Source organism: Tachypleus tridentatus, chromosome 10, assembly GCF_004210375.1.
Source record: "Tachypleus tridentatus isolate NWPU-2018 chromosome 10, ASM421037v1, whole genome shotgun sequence".
Taxonomy (NCBI): Eukaryota; Metazoa; Arthropoda; class Merostomata; order Xiphosura; family Limulidae; genus Tachypleus; species Tachypleus tridentatus.
The window spans coordinates 101,274,702-101,290,376 of NC_134834.1; the positions used below are offsets into that span (position 1 = coordinate 101,274,702).

General features: G+C 34.3%; 1 protein-coding gene across 3 annotated transcripts; it reads right to left on the minus strand.

Annotated features, from left to right (window-relative positions):
* Window positions 1–362: 362 nt before the first annotated feature.
* On the minus strand, window positions 363–11,943 carry LOC143229967 (uncharacterized). Of its 3 annotated transcripts, none has more exons than XM_076462865.1 (2): window positions 11,725–11,943; window positions 363–2,895 (listed from the first exon to the last, which is right to left on the minus strand). In XM_076462865.1, the coding sequence occupies exon 2, from the start codon at window positions 2,844–2,846 to the stop codon at window positions 2,478–2,480; it is 369 nt and encodes a 122-aa protein (XP_076318980.1). In that variant the 5' UTR covers window positions 2,847–2,895; window positions 11,725–11,943; the 3' UTR covers window positions 363–2,477. The 3 variants fall into 3 exon arrangements, 2 of the variants coding, with proteins under 2 accessions (XP_076318980.1, XP_076318979.1); XM_076462864.1 differs by having other exon boundaries at window positions 363–2,923; window positions 11,725–11,912; XR_013016142.1 differs by lacking the exon at window positions 363–2,895 and adding an exon at window positions 8,208–9,449 and having other exon boundaries at window positions 11,725–11,912.
* Window positions 11,944–15,675: the final 3,732 nt, after the last annotated feature.

Sequence of the window (15,675 nt, forward strand, 5' to 3'; positions counted from 1 at the left end):
AGACCGTTAATAAAAAACAAATATTTTATTTACAAAGTTAATAAATAACTTAGTAACACATTTTTTGTGTGTGTATATATATCTGTTATCAAAATTTAAAAGTATGAAAAACTCCCTGTAACGCAAAATAGCTTTCAAGACACCTGATAGTGGTATATGCTATTATCTTTTTCTTTCTTTCTGAGGCAATAGACGAAGGTAATGCATTTCCGAATTCACAAAGAGTTTTCTACATAATATAGATACAACAAAACAGAAAAAAAATATTTTTCTTTCAATTGTTTGGAATCTAAATAACCGCTCTACGCATACTATTTGCAATGATATTTAAATACTGTATTAATAATTTTATTGAGACTAGATTTTAACACAATTTTGAATTTATTTCAAATGGGCTTACATACTAAACGTGTATAATATAAATTATAAAGCCTGATGTTAAGATATGAAAACTCCCCTTGTATTATTTGGCATTTATTTTAAATAGATTTAAATATTTGATGTATTTACAAAAAAAAATAAAAAAATACAGCTACTCAATCCTAATTCTAACAACTTTTTCGTCATGATATATATATATATAAACAAAATTATAAATATTTCTGTAATATTTTGTTAATAAAGCGAGTTTTGTTCATAATTAGTATTAAGTTGCAACGTATGGGAACTCAGTTTGCAATGTCATTTATTTTGAAGAAATTAAATTTGAAACTGTATTACATTCCATGGAATTAGTGAAACTTATTGTGAAGATAACTGTCTTGATTTCAAAATTTGTATTTTATTTTACATGGATTTGTAATTTTCTTGTACTTGTATTAAAAGCGTATATCTTTGTGAAATGTTGAACAGGTTGTTTAAGTGTAAGGATTGGGCTATACTTTATAATTAGGTTTGTAGCCCAATTTCTAACATTATGTCTCCATGGGCTATATTGGGTAAACTTTTCACTACCAGTTATAGAATTTTGTTCCTTAATATTTTTCCTGAAGTATTATTGGAAAATAACAAGAGTAATAGAACTGTTTTTGCTTATATTTGTTACAGATTATATACTTGTTACGTGTCTAACAAAAGTAAAGTTAAATAACAATTTAATCACAGCTCCATCAGTATACCTAAAAGTAATCGAGTACAAACTTTCAGAACAACTGTAGGTAATAACTCAAACGTGTCATTTTGAAATTCACTTGTACTTATATCATCCTCATGACTTAATTATATACGTATTGTGTTCTTTCAAATTTTTTATTGTTGTTTCTTGTTAACTTTGATATGGTGGAATTTATCTCCATATTAAATTATTAACAGTAAACATTTTGGGCAAAAAATAAAAAAAATACAGCAATTTTGTAGACATATTTTTCAGAGCTACATCTGGACACTATACATTTTTGTACATAAAACATCTTTTCATTTTTAACACTAATTTGTTATATCATTTCTTCATATCATTATGGCCGATTTCATCTAGAATCAAAATAAGCTTATGAAGAGAGACTGTTGAACAAAATTAAAATACATATTTATGTTTAAAGAAATTATAGCTTTCTAAAGAGTTGGGACAATTGCAGTGATTTTTTTTGCTATTAAGTTCTTTATTATTTGACTTAAATTGTAGTTATAGATATTTGTATATATGTGTTAAACATCTCTTTTTTCACCAGAAGTAAAACTGAAAAAACAATTGTGATATACAGGCCTAATGCATTCTTTAACGGGTCATATCCTCTACTATAATAGAGCAGTTTTGCTTGTTCCACAAAATATTGCTTCATTCATTGTATACAGTATAGAATTTACTACCATATAATATTCATATATATCTTTATTTTAAATATTAACAGTTTCCTTTCTTTTTTCTTCTAAGTTTTTATTTATTTACTGATAACAACATCTAAATAAAATGCAAAACAAACGAAGTTTGAACAAAAGAGATAAAGCAGTGTTTCTAAACTGAAAATAATGTTAAAGATAAATAGATAGGATAATTCAGATGGTCATACAAAGGTAATAACACAAATTAAATGGATGATATATAAGAGAGAAAGAGACATTTTTCTGGATTAAGCTCAATATTAAGGTGTTACATTTTACCATTGTGTTTGTAAATATAACTATTTTTTATTAAGTATAAAGAGTTTAATTTGTTATAACTTTAATATCTTAGATTTCATTTGGACACAGAATGGCAGCATATTTTACCTAAAGTTTAATAAAAAACCAACAAATGTAATAAATACAAAGTAAATAAAGTTTGAAATGAATAAAGTAGAAAAAAAAAGCCATTTGTTGAGATTGGAAAAAGTTAAATCATCTTATGCTTGTCCAAATTTGTTTTATTTATTTAACTTATCTTTGCTTTTACACATTGAATTATAATTAAGATAAGAGAACAGTAGAAGAAACTGTATACCATGTTAAGTTTTTAATTTTATGAATATCTTTTGATAGTTCGGCTATTTGTGAATTTCAACTTAAAACACCTCGGTGTTGATTCCTGTACGTGGTGAGTGGATCTCCCAGGGAAGGTTCTGTTCTTTCAGTTTACCTCCTCTGAGATCTAAACATTCATCCACATGTTTGCTGTGCATGGTAACCCTTGAAGGGGAGGAGAGGATCCTGGTGGTTGAAGGGTCCAACCCTAACACATACCACTTTGGCCTTGAATTCCTGTAGATGGACAGCCTTGGGGTGGCCCCCTTGGGACAGTCAGCTTGTCCACTTGGGTTAGGGTCAACCTGTTGGATGCTCTCAACAGGTGTTGTGAACATTGTATCTGATGCTGGTGTTTGGATATAGTGCTCACGAAACCATGGCATTGCTGCAATGTCCTTGCATGACATTGTAGTGCGTCCCCTCGTAGGGCTCCATGGTGGGTGGGGTCAGTGGGCACTGAAATATTCCATTTTTTATTATGGATCTGCCAAATAAAAACATAAATAAAATAGTTAAAAAACAGTCCATAGGTAAACAACCATGTTTTGAAGATTCTGAGCAGCAATTTTCAACATCTGTAACACCTGTTGTACCTCATTTTCTAATACTACATATCTTTCAGACAAACCTTTAGGAGAGATGTCTCCATTTTTCATTCAGAAGAGATTAGAGGGACTTGCTGTCTCTCCAAAGTCAGTAAAGAAGCTTCGATCTGGTGAGATATTGATGGAAGCATCCACATCTTAACATCAACACAGTGAACTCTGGTGATCAGGGATATACCTATTTAGGTTACGTTATACTACTTTGAATACATCACAAGGAGTTATTGTTGAGAGGGATTTGATTAACATCCCCCAGTCAGAGATTCTCGTTGGTTTCTCTACTCAAGGAGCTACTGCAGTGAGGCATATCTTCACTCACAAAGATGGAATTACAATGCCAACCAATATCCTCATTCTGACATTTACATCACCACATCCACCTGCCACCAACAAGGCAGGTTATCTTAATTGCAGGGTATGGCCATACATTCCAAACCCTCTCTGATGTTTCCAGTGTCAGCGGTTCAGTCACTCAAAGACATCATGTCGTGGTTCCTTGACGTGTGCTTGTTGCGGTATCAAGGACTATGATGCTTATGAGTGTGAAACGGATCCTCATTGCGACAGTTGCAATGAATCTCACCCATTCTACTTTTGTTCTTGCCCTAAATGGTTGGAAGAAAAAATGGTGCAGCATTTCAAACCATTCATAACATTACTTATCCTGAGGCTCAAAAGTTGCTGTCCACCACTTCATCTTGGACATATGCTGCTGCACTTTTTTCCAGTACTACTGTGGGAGTGAGACAGATCTCTCGGTGCTTCCAAAAGTATCATTCTTAAAACAAATGAAAAGTCTTTTGACCTCCATGGATAAAAAAGTTGATGAATCAACTTCAACACCAATCTATGTTCCTTACATACATTCCAACAAATCCCAAGATCCACTTTCTTTGGTTCCAGGCACAGGCATTTCCTGGGATACATTTTCTTCTCCCACCCCAAGATGCAAAACGATCATTAGTTCACTTCCTCAGTCACTGGAATCCTCTTCCAAGAGCAAAGACCTGGTCATTCGACCCAGGGCAGGATCCATGGAGGTCGATAGATCTCCCATGAATAAAGATAGTAAAGAAGAAAAGACATGGTCATAAACAGAAGGGTTCTCCACCCAAGTCACCTACGAGTAATTAAAAATGGCCACCTTGATACTATGGAACTGTCAAGGTTTACGTTCTAATTTGGATAACATCAAAACACTGATTGCTTCCTACCATCCTGTATGTTTTTCATTACAGAAAACATTTCTGAAACCTGCTGATACAGTCATCTTTTGGCAATTTTCTTTGTACAGAAATGACAGGCTGTGTGATGGATGAGAGCATGGATGGGTGGCACTATTGGTTGATCAGCATGTGCCCACCCTGTCTTTGCCACTCAACACACCCTTGGAGGCCGTAGCCAGCTTGAGTCATACCATCACTGTTTGTTCTCTCTGCCTGTTGCCTGGAGAGACTTATGATATATCAGAAGTTGATGCTCTCGTTGAACAGTTGCCGTCTCCCTTTCTAATCCTGGGAGACTTTAATGGACATCATCCCCTCTGGGGAAGTGCTGATATTGATAAGAGGGGTCACTCTGTAGAGTGTACGCTCTCTGATCACAACCTTTCACTTTTCAATACCGGTTCTTCTACATAGTCAGTCCTTTACTGTTATTGATGTCTCAATTTTCTCCCATTTTACATGGAGGGTTAAAAATAATCCAGGAAGCAGTGATCATTTTCCTATAATTTTGAGAGAAACTAGCCGTGAGCAATGCCACCCGACCCACGTGCCATGGTAGAATCTGGATTCTACAAACTGGCCCTCTTTCACTGCTCTCACAGAACTTGATCCTATCATCATCTGTAAGTCATCAATAGATAACTGTGTAGCAACAGTAACTGACTGTATTATACAGGCAAATGCCCAATGTATTGCTAAAACCTTGACATATCCACCACGATATCCTTGTGCATGGTGGAATCCTGCCTGCCACATAGCACAGAATGCTCAAAATCGGGTCTGAGATACTTTCTGTAGATATCTCACACCCTCGAACAGCATCGCTTTCCAGCAGACTTGTGCATGTGCTCGATGGGTAAGATGTCAAAGCCAGAAGGAATCTTGGATCAAGTTCACAACCAGCATATAATTTACTACCAGTTTCAAAGTCATATGGGACAAGATTCAAAAGGTCAGGGGCAGTATAATTCTGTCTCCATCTTGATCTGATTCCCAGGAAATAGTTGATACCCATAGCATTGCCAATACTCTAGGTGAAGGTTTTTGCCAGGTATCTAGCACTTCTACTTCTTCCTCCACCTTCTTAGCCATCAAGACTCGGGTAGAGTGATCACCTCTTTCCTTTCTAGCTGATTGTCTCTATGACTGTAATCTTCCCTTTACACTGGTGGAACTCAAACTGGCCCTTCGTCCGTCTGGCAGTACATCGGTTGGACCTGATGATGTACACTATGAGATGCTGTGCCACCTATCTCATGCTTCTCCTGTTATTATTCTGATTGTTTTTAATTGGATACAGCAGGATAATGTTTTTCCTGATGCCTGGCACCAGGCTATTGTCCAACCTTTCTCTAAGCCTGGGAAGGATTCCAAGATTTCTTCAAAATATTTCTTCAAGATTTCGTCCAGTTGTTTTGACGAGCTGTCTCTGTAAGACCTTAGGGAGGATGGTTAATGCTCATCCTATTTGGTTCCTCGAATCAAACAACCTCTTCTTACCCACCCAGTGTGGATCCCAAAAACAGCACTCCACCATGGACCACCTTATTTGACTTGAAACTTCAATCAGAGAACCCTTTCTCAAATGACAACATCTTATATCAGTATTCTTTGACATTGAGAAGGCTTATGATACAACATGGAGTTATGGCATTTTGCCAGACCTTCATATATATGGTTACGTGCCTATTTTTATTAAAAATTTTTCAATGGACAGGAGATTCCAAGTTCTTGTGGGTTCGACACTTTACCATTCTTTTCTACAGGAACTTGGAGTCCCTCATGGCTGTGTTTTGAGTGTCACACTTTTCAGTATAAAGATTAATGACATCACTGAACAACTCCCTCTTACTGATGCAAGCGGGCTCTATGTTGACGACTTTCACCTCTCATGTCAGTCGTTGAATATGAGGTGTATTGAGTGGTAGTTACAGACTGTCCTCAGTCGTTTACTCAAGTGGACCCCAACAAATGACTAACTTCTCTCGTTCTAAAACTTTTTGCATTCTCTTTTGCCACCAATGGGGTATTCACTCTGATCTTGAACTCTGTATCTGTGAAGTTATGCTGCCTGTGGTCTCTGAGACAAAGTTCTTGGGGCTTATCTTAATCTGATCTTTATACCACACATCAAGCAGCTACGGTTCAAATGTACAAGAGCACTGAACATCCTCTACCACTTGGGGAGCAGATCAATGTTCTGTGCTAAAGATATATTCTGCTCTTATTAGATCAAAACTCTACTTTGGATCACTGGTCTATGGCTCTGCCAGGACCTCAGTCTTAAAGATGCTGGACCCCGTTCATCATCTAGGACTTCAGCTCTGCACTGTGGCTTTCTGCACTTCTCCAGATCAGAGCTTATACATAGAGTTTCTTTGCACCTCTGCCGTCTTTACTATATGCTTGATACTTCTTTCCTTACCAAAGCATCCCACCTGGGTTTGTGTTTTCCTTCCTCGGTGGGCGTACTTTTCAAAACAGGCGATCTGCCATTGCTCCTTTTGGCCTTCATATCCAGGCACAGATGGATGAATTGGTCTGCCCTTGGATAACATTGCTGAATCTACTGGTCAGCCCATCTAACCATGGCTTCTTACAGTCCCAAATGTGACCTAACTTTAAAGTCATCTGAGAAAAGCAGACACTCCCAAATGAATATACTGCCTGTTATTTACTGAACATCTTTCGATCCATCTTTTCATTCCTATTTATACAGATAGTTCAAGATCAGGTGACTGTGTGGGCTCAGTTATGGTTTGTTGTGGTTCGGTGGTTGCACACAGAATCCCCTCTACAGTTTCTATATTCACTGCTGAACTGTATGTCATTTCTCTTGCCCTGGATCACATAGAAGCTAAGCAGTACTTAAACTGCACTATTTATACGGACTCGCTTTGTTCTCTACTGGCCCTGAAATCGCTTCACATTAGTTCACACCCTGTTCTCACTGATATTCAAAACTGACTGGCCCATTTTTCTTCTAACATTTACTTCTACCAGTTTTTCTGGATATTGGGCCACGTTGGTATTCGCGGGAACAAGATCCCTGACACCGCAGCTAAATCTATCCGTTCTGGCACTATCACTGTTGTGCCTGTCCCACACATGGTCTGTGGTCCTGTATTTAAGGCTCGGCTCTGTGCCAGCTGGCAGTCAACTTGGAGTGAGCAATGCGAAAACAAGCTTTTCCAAATAAAACCCTATATTGGATTTTGGCCATCTTGCTTCTGTAACGATTGGAAAGAGGAAGTTGTTCTAACTAGACTACGCATTGGTCACAGTTTTTTAATTCATTGTTTTCTTTTATCTCTAACTGATGCACCATTGTGTAGTCTGTGTAACACTCAGGTCACAATAAGCTACATTTTTCTTTCTTGCTGTTGTTACGACTCTCAATCACAGAATCATTTTAAACATGTTATCTCCCAAGGTTTGTCCATAACGTTAGACAGTGTTATTGGTGATAATGTCCACCTTGTAAATGTTTTTAGTTTTTTAAAGGCCATTAATATTTGTAATGTCAGTTTTTAATTTATACATTGGACCTTTTTTGATGTGATTCCCTTTTAAGAAACAGTCCATCTAGTTCAATTTGAAATTAGAAAATGGCCATATCATATAACTAGGACTGGAATGGCCAACTTCAGGTGACTAAGGGCTGCTGTTTGAACTACCCATTAGTTATCCTAGTGAGTTATTATTAAAATTTTGCTATAAGTCTTTTAAAAGTTTTGATACTTTTTGAAAATGGTCATAATGTCAAATAACTCTGAACCCAGACTGAAAAGGCCAACTTCAGGTGACTGACAGTGGCTTTTATACTGACCTGTTAGTCTTCTTGGCGAGTTATGATAATTACAATGCCACAGAAAATCCTTTACAACTGGTGTTACTGTAGTTTTTCTCTTAATGTTGTAGATTAGATGTAAACATTGGTTTTATGCTATTTATCTGTTTTTTTAACTTTGTTTTACCTCAATTTCCTTTTTGAATTTTACTAAATTTACTTTAACTTTTTACTGGATGTTTGGCGCAGATAGCCAAGCTGCTTTGTGCCATAAAACACCAAATCAACCAACCAACCAAGCATTATTTGATGGTATAGTTTATAAGTTTTATAAACTTATACTAACACTGCACTTAAAACTGTAAAGTATGAAGTCTGTACTGTGTATTAAAAGCCATGTCAACAACTTATTGTTTTTTTAACTAACCTACTTTCATGCTGTATGCATGTGTAATTTCTAGCTTAGCACAATATATATATATGTATGTGTTTCTATTTATTATAAACAAATAAAGCTAACATTTATCAACTAATTTTCATGCCCAGTCAACACCAGTAGTTTAAATTTTTTTCATTTTACTACCAAATCTTGAAGACTCATAATGTATAATTGCCACTCTCTACTTGGTGTGTTTTAATCTTGAAACCAGACAGTATCACCCTACTTGAATAGATAGGGTACATAACAAAAACGTTCAAAAGCAATAGCCATATAAACCTGGGAAGAAGGTCACTAGCTTTTATTGTATATTATAGCAAATAAATACTCAGTTGCTTTTCGTTGTGTCAAATACCATGTCTAACTAGCTGTCTGTTGTTAAATTTTATTTATAAGAATGAATGAATGTGTATGTATGTGTGTGTTTATATGCATGTACGTATGTTTATATATATAATGCATGAAGACATTCAGAAAACATTGCTAGTTATTAAATTTTTTATGGAGGCAGACAGTTATTTTTAAATATTTACACTTTGGCCTTTAATTTTTTTTTCCAAATAAAATTAAAATGTATATAAATATATTGGGTGTTTTTTGTGTTTTACTGCTTTCTCTGCAAGTCCTGGTACTATAGTATGTCAGACAAAAGCTAACTGTTGTAAAACCACATCAACCCGTATGTTATCCCAGTTTATTATTTTTGTTATAGAAATATTTTGTTTGGACCTTTTCTGTTAGAATAGAATATTTCACATACTGAAGGCACTTAAAGATTATCAAAATGTATCATAAACTAGCAACAAATATGGAATTACAAGATAAGTGGGTCCTGGGATTTCATCTTTCTATTTTGCTGCAGGATACTCAATTTCTGTATCTCTCCTCATGAATAAGCTGTCTGAAACCATCCATGGTTTATATTTTGAGACTGTATTCACGTCTTAGAACTGTACAAACAAAATTCAGTAATGTATATGTTATGAGCTGATAAACATTTTATAAAAAGTAGCAAAAATTCTGTGAAATACAAATTATTCTTTATGTTCATGTATTGTAATCTTAAGGTTATACCTAACACAGATGTATTTAATCTACACAGAGTCTAGAGGAAAGTAAAGTCTGTGGTATTTGTATATTAAATATGAAGAACTTAGCAACATAATTCAATCATAACTAGAAATTTAGTGTTTCAAAATTGATGTATCATTGGTTAATTGCATATTGTATGTATTTGTATCTGTTGTGAGAGCAAAATATTATCTCACAATGTATTACATTTATTATTTACCCATGAAACATGTTACCGGAGTGATTACATTAAACACTTGTAAACACATGAATATGTCAAATTTTGTTAAAAGTTACAGATCCAAACTCTGAGAAATTGTTACTCAGGAGACAGATTCAAGATGTTGTAATGTTACAACTAGATTTTTAATAGCACTGGTGATAAATTTATATTACTTTCATGGTTTAATTCACCTCTAACTACACCACTAGTAACTTCAATAACAAAACTGATTAGAAAGCTTATAAGACTACTATATCTCTTTCTCCTGTGGTGTTTTTAGCCATGTCATAGCAGCTTACAGAATGACTGTGTTTTTTGTTTGCTCTGTCAAGTAAAAACTTGTAATCCAACCTATAAGAATCTCAATTTAAGGGTAAGCTAGTAGAGATCCTGATGAGTAATAAAATTGAATTGACAACACATGTGCTCCATGCTTGGTATTGCTGGTGCAGAAGAGTATAGCTAATAGAAAGGAAAAATGGTCTCTTAAGATTAATTTGTTATGTCTGAAAGACTTTCAAGTACCATAGCTACCGAGGATATCCTCTTGTTATTGGTTACTAAAGTTTACTTATCTGTAGTGAAAACAGTAATATTTAAAGTAAGAACCTCCATAAAACATTTGTTGAAAACATTGATCGTGTATTTAATGTACTTTCAACTATTCATTTTATTTATTCAGGTTGTATGAAGATAAGTATTACCAAAAAGTTTTGTTATGTGGACTGTATTCAGCCACTGACTGACCAGAAACAGTAGGAGAAAAACCTATTAATTTTGAGATGGAAGAAGAAATGTAACTTTCTACTTACAATCAATAATATTGATCTTTTGTCTTGATTCTAACTTTTTCATTAAAAATAAATTTTAATAATAAATATTTTTTTTCAATAAAAATAGGCTTTCTAACATCACTGGAAGTTAGTGAACCTTACATATTTTTAACTGATTGTACTGTGCAGTCACTTGTATAAGCTTGAGTTTCATGCCTTTTTAAATGTTTTTAAATAGCTGCTACATGAATTACTATATGCCCCTCATGAATAATTTTATATATATAGTGAGACAAATACTATCTATTCGTATTATATTTGATACCTTAGGTAGTTTTTATATGAACTGTTTCTTTTAACAAAGTTACCTACCATATGGTCCTTAGCCTAATTATTTTTGTGTACATGAACACTGCATACAAAATCTTCCAGTAAATGGCTATGTTAGATTGTGGTTTTTCGTCATCCAGTATTTTAGAGTACAGATAATCAAGTGACATGAGTCATGGTGCTCTATTTGATATTTCAGAAATTTAACCAGTTTCACGTCAGTGGTTAACGCACAGAGTGTTGCTTTCCCTTGGATATTGTAAATGGAGAACTCGTATAGATTCACCTGTTTCAGCATGGGTCTGTTTGACCGCTCACATAACGTCTTTGTCTCACTCACACTTTTGATACTAATGACTTTTAATGTAGTATACACATCTTCAAAACAATTGACAGACTTTCAGTAAATGTTATAAGTGTTTCATATTAAAAAAATTATTTTTGGTGAAGTGGTTTTAATAAAGTAAACAGTTTTTCTGTGAATATATTGAGTACTTTTGTCACTAATTTGTGTGAAAAGTGATTTACATGTTAAGATTTAAAATAATCTTCATCTAAAAATCCTAAATTTTATTTGCTTTATCTTGTATACAATTGTTTGTGTTTAGTAAAACTTTATATTTTATCTGTTATTTTCTTTATACAAGGTTGGTCAATTTGACCTACTTTCTAACAAACAAGATAAATTGTGATAATTAACGAAAGTTGTCTACTTTCTAATATTATTATTGAATGCTCATTACAACAATACCACGATACACACAGATGATAAAGCTAAACTCTTAATACAATATTACACACCACATTCAGCACACCCAATTAACTCACCTTTGACAGACAATATTACATTGATGTCGAGAAACCCACTTGTTGAGAAATTTATATGCAAAAACGACTCGTTTGGGTTGAGAAAATATTTTACGTAGAAGAGCGAACAACGTTTCGACCTTCTTAAGTCATCGTCAGATTCACAAAGAAAGAGGTAACCGACCGGAAGCTGACCACATGTTTGAAAGGGGTTGTGTAACTGAGTGTCGGAATGTAGAGTGCGGTATTAGATGTTTGAATATATAATTTTATTTATTTTATTATATTAATATAGGTATAAAGGCGTTCCTTTATATTGGTTTATTTTAGGTTTAAGTTGTTGTATAAGTAAGGTTTCTTTAATTTTGCGTTTGTTTATGTTTGTTTCTTTATTTAGTATTTGAGTGTTTTCTATGGTTATGTTGTGTTTATTTGATATGCAGTGTTCGAAAACGTGTGAAGGTGACTTTTTATGTTCTTTGAATCTGGTTTCCATTTTTCTACTTGTTTCTCCAATATAGAAGTCGTAGCAGTTATCACATTGTATTTTGTAAATAATGTTGGTGTGGTGTTTGTCAGTGTAGTTTTTACATAATATAGACCTCAGTTTTGTGCCTGGTTTTCGAATAAATTTGGTATTAACTGGAATGTCATATTTTGTTACTAATTTTTGCCAAATATCGGTTATTTGTTTGCTGATGTCAGGAATATATGGTATACAGCAGTATATGGTTTCCTGATTTTTTGATTCGTGAGATATATTTACTTGAGTTGGTTGATTTTGCTTTCTGTCTAGGTGTGTGCGTATAATGTTTTCTACGGTTTGTGGGGGAAACTTATTGATGTTGATGAAGTATTGTTTTATTTTGTCTACTTCATCGTTAATTTTATCTGGTGAGCATAGTTTTGTGGCTGTGTTTATTTGGTTTCTTAGTATGTTGAGTTTTTGTTTTGTTTCATGTGCTGAGTCCCAAGGAATGTATAGTCCAGTATGGGTGATTTTTTGGTGGATTTCTGTTTTGAATTGTGTGTCGGTTCTTGTAATTTTGACGTTAAGAAATGATATTTGATTGTTTTCTTCCAGTTCACATGTGAAGTTAATGTTGGGAGGTATAGAGTTAATGTGATTGAAAAGATCAAATATGTTCTGTAGATTTGAATCCCGCAACCGTGTCATCTACATATCTGTACCAGTATAGTGGTGGATGTAATGCTGTGTTAATTGCTTGTGTTTCAACTTGTGTCATAAAAATATTCTACAGAACACATACTTAATTTTTTCAATCACATTAACTCTATACATCCCAACATTAACTTCACATGTGAACAGGAAGAAAGCAATCAAATATCATTTCTTAACCTCAAGGTCAGTTACCTCTTTCTTTGTGAACCTGACGATGACCGAAGAAGGTCGAAACGTTGTTCGCTCTTCTACGTAAAATATTTTCTCAACCCAAACGAGCCGTTTTTGCATATAAATTAGACAATATTACACTTTCATCACAAATAGTGTCAACAGTAATCACTATACACGCTATCATTTTCTATCAATATAATAGACTGTCAAAACCAGCACACAATTTCCTTATCATAACTTAAAAAACCAAAAAACCCAGAAAAGATGGTATCAACAACTGTATAGTTAGAAACCTTTCTGATAGGAAACTTAGTAACCTTATATAATTTATCTATATCAGCCGATCATTATCCGTCAATCTAGGAACCTGCAGTAATTAAAGTATTCCCGAATAAGACACAAACCTTAAATTACCAAACGGCCATAGACCCAATAGTTTTCTTAATACATTAGGTAAAATGTTGGAAAAAAAAAAAACATTTATAAACCCTTACTGCACTTCTAGAAAGTAATAACATTCTAATTAATAGCAAAAATACCAGCAGAAAACAAAGACAAGCAACTGACCGTCTGGCTGGAATAATCGAGTCAGAATATAAAGGATGTAACCGCAAACATACAACAATAACCTTTCATTTCTAGGTTCAAATTGTTTAAATATACTTGAAGATCGTATCGTGCATAATATTATGCAGCGAGAATGAGGGACAGCACACATATACATAAGATATATAGATGGTTAGGGGCTTACGGGTCACCTTGTATTTAAAAAAAACAAAAAAACACTAAAATTAAAATTAACAACCTCATTATCCACACGGTCCCGTTAAAAGCACGAGTTCTACAAGGTTCCGTTCTCGGTTCACTACTACATGTCCTATTTGTAAATTAATATAACATACCATTACCTCAGCAATCTCACCGATGCACCAATAATATAAAACCAATCCATAAACTAAAGAGCGATAATCAACAACTGAGGCACAAAATGTTGTGAGAATGTTTCATCGAAAGTAAAACAACAACACTGATACGTCATTACGTCAAAAGTAGAACGTTCCCGTACCTAAGCAACAAGTTTCATTCAAAAGAAAAAAAAATCATGACAGAGAATTTCCGCAGTTTCAATAGTAAACTTATAAAAGGTTTATTAACATCTTCAGAGTAAAGTAGGTTGTTCTTTTAAGCACCATCTCTTATTGTTTTAAACTATTTTGCCAATTAACGTTTAGAATTGGCTGTGATTTATGATAATAACTTTCATCTCTGTAATGATTTTTCAACTTAACAGTCAAAAAATAAGGGTTAATTTGTCGAACACCTACTCTGAACCTTTTTTGCCAAAGGCAAATGTCCCATAAGGACATATAGTTACTCCTATACCAGTTATCATATATGTTAGCGAAATATCCCTAATAGATCAATTTTTATTTTTTTCCCTAATTTCGCAGATAATGCGTTTACGCAGAAGAGTTCAAAAACGTAGGCTATAATAGAAACGGTGCTTTAGGCCTAGGTATATTTCAATTCACTGGTAAATCATTAAACGTGTTAAAAATCGTAATCTTTAAACTAGTTTATTCAAATTATTGTGTTTTTTATGATTCATTATCAGAACTAAAAGCACTAAATTTAATTGTAACTAGCCGATTCTATTGAGCAACAACTTTGAGCCCTTGGCTTCTGCAGACCAAGCACTCGTGCATTTGGAGGGTTTGGTTTGTTTTGAATTTCGCGCATATCTACATGACGACTTCCTCCGCTAGCCGTCCCTAATTTTGCAGTGTAAGACTAGAGGGAAGGAAACTAGTCATCATTACTTTCTACCAACTCTTGAGCATACTTTTTTACCAATGAATAGTAAGATCGATTGTTACATTATAACGACCCCACGGCTGAAAGGGTGAGCTGTTAGGTGTAACCGGGATTCGAACACGCGAACCTCAAATTACGAGTCGAGTGCCTTAACTTCCTGGCTGTCATTTGGAGGGAAGGAAAACAAAAAATTCAGAGAAGGGAGGGGATGATAAAGAGATTATAGTTATAAGTGATTCATTGACAACACGTGGGTAAATAAGGAGAAAAGAATCATATTATGCTACCCGGGAGAACAGATGAGGGATATAACTGGCAGAACAGACGATATAAAGGGGTTAGCAGATATAACGTTTTTGCTCTGTATGTATACTAGATGCAAAAATAGAGACAGAGAAAAGCTTAGCATAGGAAATGAGTGTAGAAGTAGTTATAATGGTAGATGTATAAAAAATAAAATTGATGACTTCAGGACAGTGCCTGGTTGGGATAGAGAAATTTGATATGAGATAACTGAAAAATGGTTTTCATGACACAAAATCTTTGAAATATAGGGTTACAGGCTATTTAATAGGAATAGAGTACAAAAGACGGGGAGGGGTGGCATTATATGTAAAATATGATTTAGATCCTGTAGAAATTGAGGATATTAAAGACAATACCAAGGATATTGAATTAATCTGGGTTTCTATTAATCATTATAAAGCGAAATAAACTTAGCGAGAATCTGTTATAGACCATTAAATGATACTTAAGAAATTAGTGAGAAACTATGCATTGAAATTAAGATTTCAACTGTG